Source organism: Phocoena phocoena, chromosome 20, assembly GCF_963924675.1.
Source record: "Phocoena phocoena chromosome 20, mPhoPho1.1, whole genome shotgun sequence".
NCBI lineage: Eukaryota > Metazoa > Chordata > Mammalia > Artiodactyla > Phocoenidae > Phocoena > Phocoena phocoena.
The window spans coordinates 12,703,251-12,716,596 of record NC_089238.1 but is presented as its reverse complement, the minus strand read 5'-3'; the positions used below and the strand labels follow the sequence as shown (position 1 = coordinate 12,716,596).

Sequence of the window (13,346 nt, the reverse complement as noted above, 5' to 3'; positions counted from 1 at the left end):
AAAAGAAAACTTGGATCCTTACCTCATATTGTACATCGGGATAAATTCCGAATGGTTCAAAAATTCAAATATGAACAATAAAACCACACACATACATACACATGCACACACACCGAGAAAACCTTGAGTTTCAAAATCTTGCAGGTTTTTTCTCTCTCTCTCTCTCTTTTTTTTTTTTGGCCACGCTGCACGGCTTGCAGAATCTCAGTTCCCCGACCAGGGATCAAACCCGTGCCCCGGCAGTGAAAGCACTGAGTCCTAATCACTGGACCACCAGGGAATTCCCCAAATCTTGCAGGTTTAAAAGATAAAAGGAAACAAGAGCAAAAATCTCCATGCCAAAAGGCTTTCAGGAAAACCAAAGACAAATGACAACCTAGGAAAAAATATCCATAACTCACATTACAAGCTATTATCATATCTCATCTCACTATTTCATTAATAGTTAACAGAGTCAATAAAGAAAGGACAAAATTAATCAGGAAAGAAATGGAGAAAAGATTTTGAATAGATAGTTCATGGAAAAGGGAATATGTATGACTCAAATGAAAAGATATTTAACTTCCCTCATAATGAGAGAAAAGCAAATTAAAACTGATATACCATTTTCCAACTATATAGACTGGTAAAATCCAGACACTTGATGACTCACTGTGCTGGTGAGGCTGCAGGGGAAATGTCCATGTTCAGCAGTTGCTGGTGGGAGTGTGAAGAGGTACAACATGAATGGAAGGCAACTTAGTAATATCTATAAACTTTCACATGAGTGCATTCACCTCAGAATTCTCACCTCTGGAAATTCGTACTAAGATATTATACATAACAAGGAATCTAAGAAGCTGCTGATGATAATATGCACCATTATTTTTATGAAAATGCTGTATTACAACATCAAATGTAAGACACACCCCAATTTCAGAGACGTCAATATATGAAAAGTGCATTTAGAATCAGAGCAATACTGTATTTGTGCCCATGCCATGGGATATACAGACAAGATTAACTATTATAGCAACTTTTTTGGCCAATAGAAAATGATGGGAAAAAACCTAAATGCCCATCAGTATGTTCCTGGTTAAGTAAATTACAACATAACCACAGAATGGAATAAAATGCAGCTCTAAAAAAGAATGAGGAAATGTAGTGGTTTGGAAGAATCTTTAAGATAAGTTCTTACTGAAAATGCAATGCATAAATCAATAAATATAATTTGCCAACTTTTGTGAAGAAATGAAAAAAAAAAACCCACCCAGATTTGTATTTGCTTGTGTATACATAGGGAAACTGAAAAGACAGAAGAGGTACTGTGGTTACAGATGGGAATTGTGGTAGGTACTGGGTGGGCGGGGGGAAAGGGATAGAAGACTTTTCATTGCACACTTTATATTTTGGGGCTTATAAATAGATTATTTACCAAAAAAGTATTAAAAATTGAATGAAAGAAAAAATCCAGAAATTTCCAATAGTCTTGAATACATAATTTATCATGTAATATATACAGTATTTACTTTGCCTTTCATTTGAAATGCCTCAGAAAACACAAAATCAATCTTACACTATGGGCTCTATTGGCAGTTTTTCTTCATCAAGTCTCAATTATATAAAACCATTCTTCACTTTAGTGAAGCAATTCTAAAAGACATTTCCACAACGCAGGGAGAACAATCTGGATCAATCACAAACTCAAAGGACGTTAGAGGAGTCATAACGGTTTTTATTTTCTTCTATTTCTTTTCTGATGGTTTTTCTTGATAAGCTTCCTTTTCTTTTTCAACTGTGCCTTGCCTTATTCTCAAATACTTTGACTTTTTAAAAAGCAAGTTACAGGATTGGTATGACTGTACTGAACGCAGAGGTTCTTGAAGTAGTTTCATCACTAAATTATTCTCTACCGATAAACTTATCACAACCAAGTTCTTCTATCAGAGGATTAATAATTTCAGATGCAGTCAGAGTTATACTAAATGTTAAAATATCAAAATCCATCCTCTGAGGATTCCGCTGATATTCGGCATCAAACGCTGCTTCCCTTGCTCTGCAGGCTTCCACAAATCTCCTGCGGCGTCCTTCAAGCTCCTGAATTCTGCCGGGAGCAATCGGGTAGTGTTCCAGGTAGTGGCGGAGGAGCTGCTGATAATTAATTCCTAAAACGCCAAGTGGGTGACGGAGGCGGAGATTCGGCAACGCAGCCAGGCCTGGGCTGTTCCCGGGCCTGGACCGGCGTCTGCCCTCAGGACCCTCTTCCTCTGCTGGCTCCGCCAACAATCGGGCAACCTCTGCAATCCGGGCTTCCCTGGCCGCCGCCATCGGACCTTCCCTGGCATCCGCCACTGGACCTTCCCTGGCCGCCGCCATCGGACGGTCCCTGGCCTCCACAGGCTGCGCTGGGGCCGGCTCCCGCCTCCCGCCGCCTACCTCCGCCTGCGGGACGTCGCCGTTGTCATTCGCCGCGCCCTTCGGTGGGACACTGCTGTCTGCGGGCAGCTCAGACATCCCGGACCGCGGGGTCAGCTCGGCCGCTCTCAGAAAAACGGGAATAACGGTACAGCGCGATCAGCGGTGTGCAAGTAAATGCGCGTGCGTGAGCGCTGTGCACACGGGTCAACGCTGTGGGGCAAACCCACGTGCGCGAGCGTAGGGCCTGCGGCTGAACCTAAGAGCACTGCGCATGAGTCATCCCCACGCGCCTGCGATCTTCCAGGTGCCACCTAGCGGCCGGAAGAGCCAACAACCACACCTGAAACCTTCCCCTGTTACCCAGAATGTCTAAGGGCGGAGTCGAGCCTTGTTTTACATTTCAACCAGTTTAATGTTTACAAGGAAAGTCTCACAAGATCGCTTCCTGTTGGCTTTCCCAAGATTACATCCTAGGATGCCTCTTCCTTCTTGTTCTCTAGTGATTATAATGCCACCTCTATTATATACCCAGATAGGTTAGATTCATGGGTTATTTTGGGGGTAGGGTGTGGTTCTTTATTCTTTTCCATTTATTAATTTGCCTATCTTCACCCATACCAATCCTCTTAATTACTAAAACTTTGTAATAACGTTCCCTTGTTAGTTAAAAAAAAATGCTTTGGCTATTCTTGGACATTTATTTTTTTTCTAAATCTTTTTCGTACAATATAACGTGCAGGAAAAATATTCAAAATATAAATATACGGCTGAATGATTTATCGCAAAGTGAACGTCCATGTAATCACCACCTGGGTCAAGGAATTGAATATTTCTAGTATCCCAGAATCCTTTCCCTCTTCTTATCACTATTGTCTCCTTTCTACCCAGAGGTAACTACTATACTGATATATATGGTAATCATTTCTTTGCTTTTCTTTATGTTTTACTACCTATAGGTGCATTCTGATACTGTAGTCTAATTTTGCTTGTTTTTTTGAATTTTACATACTCTTGTGTCTCGTTTCTTTCCCACAACATTATTTTTATGAGATTCACCTATGCTTTTCATTGTGGTTATAAATACTTCATTTTCTTCCTTTTTTTAACATCTTTATTGGAGTATAATTGCTTTACAATGGTGTGTTAGTTTCTGTTTTATAACAAAGTGAATCAGCTATACATATACATATATCCCCATACCTCCTCCCTCTTGCGTCTCCCTCCCACCCTCCCTATCCCACCCCTCTAGGTGACTTAATTTTCTTGATAGTTACATATCCATTACCATTATTGTTTTTCTTTTTGCGGTACGCGGGCCTCTCACTGCTGTGGCCTCTCCCGTTGCGGAGCACAGGCTCCAGACGCGCAGGCTCCGTGGCCATGGCTCACGGGCCCAGCCGCTCCGCGGCATGTGAGATCTTCCCAGACCAGGGCCACGAACCCGTGTCCCCTGCATCGGCAGGCGGACTCTCAACCACTGCGCCACCAGGGAAGCTTGCATTTTCTTTTTAAAATAAATGTATTTATTTATTTATTTTTGGCTGAATTGGGTCTTCGTTGCTGCACACAGGCTTTCTTTAGTTGCGGCGAGTGGGGGCTACTCTTCGTCGTGGTGTGTGGGCTTCTCATCGTGGTGGCTTCTCTTGTTGCGGAACACGGGGTCTAGGTGTGCGGGCTTCAGTAGTTGTGGTTCACGGGCTCTAGAGCCCAGGCTCAGTAGTTGTGGCTCACAGGCTTAGTTGCTCCACGGCATGTGGGATCTTCCCGGACCAGGGCTTGGACCAGGGCTCGAACCCGTGTCCCCTGCACTGGCAGGCGGATTCTTAACCATTGTGCCACCAGGGAAGCCCCGAGGTTGCGTTTTTGTTTTCCTGGTCCAAGCACCACATTTATAAAACACAACATCCAGCCTATGTGCTGCTTCAAACACAGCTTCAGGCCAGCATCTGGGCAATGACTAAGTGTGTGGCTCCTTTAGGACAGCTCCCAGGCTAGTCTGGAGACCAAAGGTCCATTGCTGCCACCCTCAGGCTGCCTGGAAAATCACAAATATTTAATAGAAGAATCCCCAGACTTGTATAATAACATATTATTAGAGGGGGAACTAGAAATTACAGTAATTTGCTATAATACTATGGAGGCAGATATCTGTCCTGTCTTTTGAGGCCCCAAATCACCTTCCAGCTGAAGCTGAAAGGCCCTCCCATTATCCAGGGATAAGAATAGCTCTAGAGAAAATTATGGTGTATTAAACAGAAGTGCTCATGTGGGGAGATGAAAGCAAAAATTTGAGATAGATTCCAGGTTAGCTATTGCTCCCAAGACTGTTCCTGTGTAGCGGCTGTAGCATCTTTGTCTCTGACTCACCGCCAGCATTTCAGGATCATCTGAGGGCAGTTTTAGTCATGGTGCAGACTAAACAATTAAGCGAGCTGATATCAGGGGCTCCACGCTGGTATATTTTTACAGGAAAAAATAGAGAATTTAAACCCAGGGTCATACAATTAACATTTTAAAAGAGGAGGTGAAGAGTTTATAAGGAAAGGAACTGGCTCTTCTTCTCCCAAAAGCTGCAAAAGCCTGTAATAAATAGCACTGGTGGGATATTTATCCTTACTGGGAACAAAGACTTCCTTTAAAGGATAAATACACATGTTGACCTAAATCAGTACTTTTATGGATAGGGGTTGAAACCACAACTCAGAATCTGAACCTGGCTTAGGACAATTGGGGAAATCATGATGTCATTCTTGCCTCTTTATTACCCCTGATTATTCTAGGCCTTACACGTTCTGCTCACTAGATGGGCTTGAGCTGACTTAATGGTGGATATAGGTGCTTCTTTCTCTAAGGGGATTTTCCGGATTTGCTTATCTCTCCTGAGATATTTAATGCTGTGTTGAGGTCTAAACATGATGTTACAAGCCTTGTCTCTTTTCCCAAGGTTGTTACTATGCTAGATTAATTGTAAAAGTGGCCCCAATTCTCCATCCTCTCTGTTTCTACACCCTTGGTAATAGTAGTTTGTAGCTCTTCTCGTCAATAGGTAGATTCCTTTTCTCCATCCCTTGAATCTGAACTGGCCTTGTGACTTGCTTTGACCGATAGGATGTGGCAGAAATGATGGTGTATCAGTTTCGAGACTGGGCCTCAAGAGGCATTTCATGCTTCCGTTCTCTCTTGGACTCCTGTCTCGACCATGAGAACAATCCTGGACCAGCTTGCTGGACGGTGGAAGACACCTGAGACTGGGAAAAGTGGTCTCAGACAAGGCATTCAAGATTAGTCAGTCCTGGGAATTCCCTGGTGGTCCAGTGGTTAGGATTCAGTGCTTTCATTGCCAGGGTCCAGGTTCAACCTGTGGTTGGCTCGTGGCAGGGTCGGGGGGGAAGATCAGTCAGCCCCATCTGAGCCACCAGCTGACTTTTAGGCTGATAGACTAAATAAATGCTTGATGTGATTTGCCATGCAACATTATTGTGGCAATAGATAACTGCTCCAGAAATTGGTATCAGGAGTTGGGTAGTGCCCTAAGAAAAGGCTAAAATACGTAGGGAAAACAGTGAGGAAATTGTTATGGGAACAGAAAAAATGATGACTCGTTATGATGTAGTGAAATAATTGGCAAACTGTCGCCTGTGATTACCCAGAAATAGAAATAGAAACAGAAAATAGAAAGTCTTTGGCTAAGGAGATACCCAGGCATAATGCTTATTACTCACTGATGAGCATGATACAGCATAGCAAGGAAGGGTTGGCCTATAGAAGGAAATGGCTGACTTTCCAGGAGAATTTAAAGGAAATGTAGAGAGACTATGACTTGCTAGGTTGGGAAAGAAAAGCTTGTTTCACATCCAGTGAAAAAGAAAGATTGTCAAAGTGAAAAACAGCCTGTGAGTATAGATCAGATTAAAGGTGTGGCTTTATGACCCTTTGTTAAAAGTTCAAAAATGTGAGGCAGTGCGTAGGTGAGCTTCCCAGCTAGAAGAAAGCGTTTCTGGGAAGCCCACAGGCATGGTCCTGCAGAAGCCTGATCTTAAAATAGAAAGAAGTCTAGAGGAAAGGTATGTTTTCCCCCCAGCTTTATTCAGATGAAATTGACCCGGAACGTATAAGTTTAAGTTGTACAATGTGATGGTTTGATACAGGTATATATTTTGAAATAATTACAACAGGGTTAGTTAACACTTTCATCACCTCACATAATTAACTGTTTTTTTTTTTTTTGGTGGTGAAAACATTTAAGTTTTATTCTCTTAGCAACTTTCAAGTATATAATATAGCATCGTTAATTATAATCACCATGCTGAACATTAGATTCCCAGAACTTATTCATCTTATAACTGGAAGTTTGTGCCCTTTGACCGATGTCACCCCATTTCCCCTACCTCCCAGCCCCTGGCAACCACTAATCTACTGTCTGCTTCTGTGAATTCGGATTTTTTAGATTTCATATGTACATGATATCATAACAGTATTTGTCTTTCTCTGTCTGACTTATCTCACTTAGCATAATGCCCTCAAGGTCCATCCATGTTGCGAACGGCAAGATTTTCTTCTTTCTCATGGTGGAACAATATTTCATTACATATACAATGCTTATCTATCTGTCTATCTATCTATCTATCTATCTATCTATCACCTATCTCTCTCTCTCTCTCATCATCTTTATCCACTCATCCATAGACAGAAACGTAGGTTGTTTTCATATCTTGGCTATTGTGAATAATGCTGCAATGAACACTGGGGTACAGATATCTCTTTGAGATCCTAATTTCATGTCCTTTGGGTGTATACCCAGAACTGGGATTGCTGGATCATATGGCAGTTCTATTTTTATTTCAATTTTTTGAGAAACTTCCATACTGCTTTCCATTGTGGCTGTACCAATATACATTCTCACCAAGAGTGAACAAGGGTTCACTTTTCTCCACATCCTTGCCAACACTTGTTATTTCTTGTCTTCTTGATCACGGCATTCTAACAAGTGTGAGGTGATATCTCATTGTGGTTTTGATTTGCATTTCCTCAATGATAAGTGATGCTGAACACCTTTTCATGTACTTCTTGGCCATTTGTATATCTCTGGAAAAATGTTTATTCAAGTCCTCTGCCCATTTAAAAATCAGATGGTTTTCTTTTTTCCAATTGAGTTGCACGAGTTCCTTATATACTGTATTTTGGATATTAACCCCCTATCAGATAGGTGGTTTGCGTATATTTTCTTCCATTCCATAGGATGCTTTTACATGTTGTTGATTGTTTCTTTTGCTGTGTGGGAGCTATTTATTTATTAAATTAAAAATTTACTTTTATACAATTTTAAAGCTTATTTTCCATTTACAGTTACTACAGAATATTGGCTATATTTCCCGTCTTGTACAATACACAGCTGAGCCTATCTTAACACCTAATAATTTGTGCCCCTCTTCCGCCACTGCTATATTCCGCCCCCCCCCCCCACTGGTAACCACTAGTTTGTTCTCTATATCTGTGAATTTGTGAAGCTTTTCAGTTTGATGTAGTCCCACTTACTCATTTATTTTTGCTTTTGGTATCACATCCAAAAATATTATTGCCAAGACCAATGTCAAGGCGCTTTTCCCGTTTCCTTCTAGGAGTTCTATGGTTTCAGGTTTTATGTTTACGTCTTTAATCGATTTCAAGTTAATTTTTGTGAGTGGTATAAAATAGGGGTCTAATTTCATCCTCTGCCTGTGATTATCCAATTTTCCCAATACAATTTATTGAAGAGACAATCTTTTGCCCATTGAGTATTCTTAGCTCCCTTGTCAAATATTAGTTGACCGTACATGGGAGGGTTTGTTTCTGGGCTCTCGATTCTGTTCATCCGTGTGTCTGTTTTTGTGCCAGTACCATACTGTTTTGATTACTATAGTGCAATATAGTCTGAAACTTCTGTTTCAATGACTTCTTATCACAAGGAAAACAATGAAAAACACTTGTCTCTGTACAGCTATCTCTTTGGTATCGACATGTATAATCAAGTGTGGCTCATTCATCCTGGAATGTAAGTGAGCAGCCCTTTGAAATTAAATCAAATCAGACTGAAACCTGAGGAGCCTCTTCTCAAACTGCCCCATATCCCTTTGTACCAGAAGCAGAGGAGGGTGTTCAAAAGTTATCTGTAATGCCGTAAAAGGTGCCACCTATTTTATACTTTTTGTCTATTTTAGCACCCAAAACAGTGTCTTTTATTTTTTAATATAGTGGGTGCTCAACAAATATTTATTGAATTAGAGTGAAGTCCACTTAGGACTTTAGGCTCCCTCTCCCCCACCACTGACTTTCATATACCAAGGTCTCCAATATTCCTGAAGCTCCTTCGTAGCCGCCCAAATTTCAAAAGCTAAATGAATGATATGAAACTCACAAACATTCGTTCAGTAGGTTTAGAATATCTTGTCCAACAGGTGTGCAAAGAAATTAACCACTTTGCTTGCCTTTCTTTTTTTTATATTATTTATTTAATTTATTTAATTTTTTTGGCTGTGTCTGGTCTCAGTTGTGGCACACGGGATCTTTGCTGAGGCATGGGGGATCTTTCGTTGCAGCGCTCAGGCTCTTTGTCACAGTGTGCGGGCTCTTTGTTGCGATACACGGGCTTCTCTCTACTTGCGGTGTGTGGGCTCCGTAGTTGTGGCGGGGACTAGAGAGCGAATGGGCTCTGTAGTTTGCGGCACGTGGGTTCTCTTGTTGAGGCGCAGGAGCTCAGTAGTCGTGGTGCTTGAGCTTAGTTGCCCCGTGGCATGTGGGATCTTAGTTTTCCCCACCAAGGATTGAACCTACATCCCCTGCATTGGAAGGCGGATTCCTTACCACTGGATCACCGGGGAAGTCTGCTTGACTTTCATCTGTATCTTTTTGCTTTTCTTTCACCTGTATCTTGTCCAAGTTCTGAAGCTACCAAAGAAAATAACCCATGCCATTAATCTACTGCCTAGGACACAATATTTCTGTAGGAAGTGTGACAGCTCTCCAACCACGACAGCTGTTCTCAGGACCTAGAAAAACTCAACCTGTCTTGAGTTTCACAAATGCATCTCTTTTTATTTGTGACTTGCTATTGCCAACAATGGAATTAGGATACTGATCAGCCACAAACCACTAATAAAATGATCCCAGAATTGCTCTGCCACAAGAAAATATAGAAATGCCCCCCACCTCACCCCGTCCCATAAACAAACCCTAACTTGAACCCAAGAATTAATTCTTCCTAATTATATCAAAATTACTTTCTTTTACCCTCAAAATATTGGCATTGTACTGCAAATACTGATACAAAACCACAGTGACATCGGGGCTTCCCTGGTGGCACAGTGGTTGAGAGTCCGCCTGCCGATGCAGGGGACACAGGTTCGTGCCCTGGTCCGGAAAGATCCCACATGCCGCGGAGCGGCTGGGCCCGTGAGCCGTGGCCGCTGAGCCTGCGCGTCCGGAGCCTGTGCTCCGCAATGGGAGAGGCCACAACAGTGAGAGGCCCGCGTACCGCAAACAAAACAAAACAAACAAAAAACTGGTTACATATACTGTGGTACATCCTTAGAATGGAACAGTGCACCTTTGTAGAAGATAATTAGAAAGATTTCTATGTATGAACTTAGAAAGATTTCTAAGTTACAATGGTAAGTTAAAAACCGAGGCATGAACTAGGATATATATCTTTTGTGAAAAATAACCTATATTTGTATTTGTGTTTTAGTCTATGAAGACACTTTGGAAGAACACATAAAGAACTAATAACTGTGATTATCTGTGGGGTTGTAGTAGGAACTGGGTGGATGGGAACAGGCAAGGAAGACTTTTCACTGTATCTTTTATACCTGTTCTCTTTTGAGCCTTGTGAAAGTATTACCTATTCAAAAGATAAAATAAATAAAAATTTAAAAGTGAAATATGTCCTTTTCATAGTTCAGATGTTCTTGGAAACACTTTAACACATAAGATATACAATATATGCTTTGTTCTATTTTGATTTTACTTGTCATTTAAAATATCTTAAGGGCCCGCTCGCCCCAACTAGAGAAAAACCCGCGTGCAGCAACGAAGACCCAATGCAGCCAAAAATAAATTAATAATAAAAAAAAATCTTAGGGGACTTCCCTGGTGGTCCAGTGGTAAAGAATCCGCCTTCCAATACAGGGGACGCGGGTTCAATCCCCGGTCGGGGAACTAAGATCCCACATGCCACGGGGCAACTAAGCCCGCACACTGCGACGAAAGATCCGGCATGCCGCAACTAAGAGCCAATGGAGCCAAAAATAAAAAATAAAAATAAATAAAATAAATATTAACAAAAATCTTGGAAAAGACAAAACTAATCTTCCACTAAGTAATCAGTCTTTGTTGTTTATGACACAAAGGAATTACAAATTCTGAAATTCAGAAGTTCCTCAATAGTCTTCCATTCCCAATCTTCCAGGTGTTAACTTTAGAAACTTGGGTCTTGTAGTTATTTCTTTTTTTTTTTTTTTAAATTAATTCATTTATTTATTTATATTTTTGGCTGTGTAGGGTCTTCGTTTCTGTGCGAGGGCTTTCTCTAGTTGCGGCGAGCGGGGGCCACTCTTCATCGCCGTGCACGGGCCTCTCACTGTCGTGGCCTCTCTTGTTGCAGAGCACAGGCTCCAGACACACAGGCTCAGTAGTTGTGGCTCACGGGCCCAGTCGCTCCGTGGCATGTGGGATCTTCCCAGACCAGGGCTCGAACCCGTGTCCCCTGCATTGGCAGGCAGATTCTCAACCACTGCGCCACCAGGGAAGCCCCTGTAGTTATTTCTTTTCTCAACTTGGTTAACATCCATGGGCTTTGCTATTGGCAAGTTGTTGAGTCATGCTTTATTCTTGTAAAACAAACCTCTGTAGTGAGGCAAACATAAAAGATACTTTCCACAATGCAGAGAAAAGAATCTGCATCAATCAGGATTTTTCTGAAAACAGGCTTCAAAAGACCCAAGATTTACTTTCCCTGTTTTCTCTTGTTTCCTGATGATATATTTTTTTCAACTGTGTAAGAACTGCTTTCTTTTCCCTTATTTACAGTCCACTCCACCTGCTCCAATAAAAATGTTTTAGTTGTAGGATTGGCAAACGACTCTGTCTTAAATGAATCCAAAAGAGAATGGCAGGGTTCTCTGAGGTAGCTTCCTCCTCTTCGGATGTACAGGACATCGCGTCTAATTATTCCCTGTCTTTCAGCTCATCGCAACCGAGTTCTGCAGCCAGGTGACTGAGAGCCACAGATGTAAAGAGATCTTTGATAAATGTATAATCAGACAGACACTGGGATAACGCGTTTGCCAGCTGGAATCGTGGGCTACTTCCCTTGCTCTACACACATCCGTAACACACCCAGTTGGGTTCGTCAAACCCTCTTAATCGGCTGCCGTGGGCGCTGGGCACCTCTTCCCCACAACCAAGGCTGCGCCTGTCCCAAGTCAGGCTCGAAGCCTTCGGGCTCGCGTTGCGGTCGTGGGAATTCGGCCGGGTCGGGGCCGTTCCCCTGCCGGGGCGACTCTCGGGGACCCCCGTCCCCGCGTGGCCCAGCCACCGGGCCTTCTCTGTCCTCGTCCGTCATCCGACCTTCCCCGGGCTCCGCAGGCCCCGTAGGGGCCGGCTTCCGCCTCCTGCCGCCGACCTCCGCCTGCGGGAAGTCGCGGTCACCATTCGCCAAGCCCGTCGGCGGAACACTGCTGCCTGCGGGCAACTTGGGCATCTCGGACCGCGGAGCCCGCGCGGCCGCTTCTCAGAGACTTTGGAACAACGGAACAGCACAATTGTGCGCGTGAACACGTGAGCGAGTGCGCATGCTCGTGCGTATCTCTGTGCGCGTGCGTGCACGTGAGCGTGTACGCTCCCGCGGGCGTGTTTAACTGGCATGCTTGTGTGGTGACCGTGCCTGTGAGAAGATTCATAATGCTAAGTTTCGGCAAGCTTTTTGTTGCTGTCAGTCCCCAGCGAATGACAAGGGCTGCTTCATACTTTTAAGTTTTAGTCAAGAATTCTTTTTTTTTTTTTTTTGTGGTACGCGGGCCTCTCACTGCTGCGGCCTCTCCCGTCGCGAAGAACAGGCTTCGGACGCGCAGGCCCAGCGGCCATGGCTCACGGGCCCAGCCGCCCCGCGGCACGTGGGATCCTCCCGGACCGGGGCACGAACCCGTGTCCCCTGCATCGGCAGGCGGACTCTCAACCACTGCGCCACCAGGGAAGCCATAGTCAAGAATTCTTGGTAAGGCACACTTATACCATCAGTGTCTCGGTCCCCCTTTTTTTTTTTAAGAAGATGTTGGGGGTAGGAGTTTATTAATTTATGTTTGCTGTGTTGGGTCTTCGTTTCTGTGCGAGGGCTTTCTCTGGTTGTGGCAAGCGGGGGCCACTCACTATTGCGGCCTCTCTTGTTGCGGAGCACAGGCTCCAGACGCGCAGGCTCAGTAGTTGTGGCTCACGGGCCCAGTTGCTCCGCGGCATGTGGGATCCTCCCAGACCAGGGCTCGAACCGGCAGATTCTCAACCACTGCGCCACCAGGGAAGCCCTGGGTCCCTATTTTATTTTAGAAAGCTGTGCAACTTTTGATGCTGGAAACCTGAAACTGCCCTCCCATGCATGCTGTTGCGTCATGAACTCTTGCCCCTCTTGGCGTTCCTCACCTCCTTTTCTCTTTCCTGCTTTTTTCTCTTTCTTTTCCTCCCCTGCCCCCTCTTTCCCTTCTCCTCCTCCTCTCTTCCCCTGCTACCTTCTCCTTCCATTCCCCCTTTCTCTCTTTACCTCTGTCCTCCCACCCTTTCATCTTCCTTCTTCTCCCAGCCTCCCTCCCTTCCATTTCTTTCTCTCCACCCCTTGCCTTTCGTCTTAAGTCTAAGTCTCTGGCAGGCTCCTCTTCCTACCCGACTGTTGTAACGTCCCAGACTTTCAGCCCAGACTGCTTCTA

At 43.8% G+C, this 13,346-nt stretch overlaps 1 protein-coding gene across 1 annotated transcript; it reads right to left on the bottom strand.

Annotated features, from left to right (window-relative positions):
• Window positions 1-1,881: 1,881 nt before the first annotated feature.
• LOC136141416 (EP300-interacting inhibitor of differentiation 2-like) lies at window positions 1,882-12,133 on the bottom strand. Its single transcript, XM_065899598.1, has 2 exons — window positions 11,956-12,133; window positions 1,882-2,411 (listed from the first exon to the last, which is right to left on the bottom strand). The coding sequence occupies exons 1-2, from the start codon at window positions 12,131-12,133 to the stop codon at window positions 1,882-1,884; spliced, it is 708 nt and encodes a 235-aa protein (XP_065755670.1).
• Window positions 12,134-13,346: the final 1,213 nt, after the last annotated feature.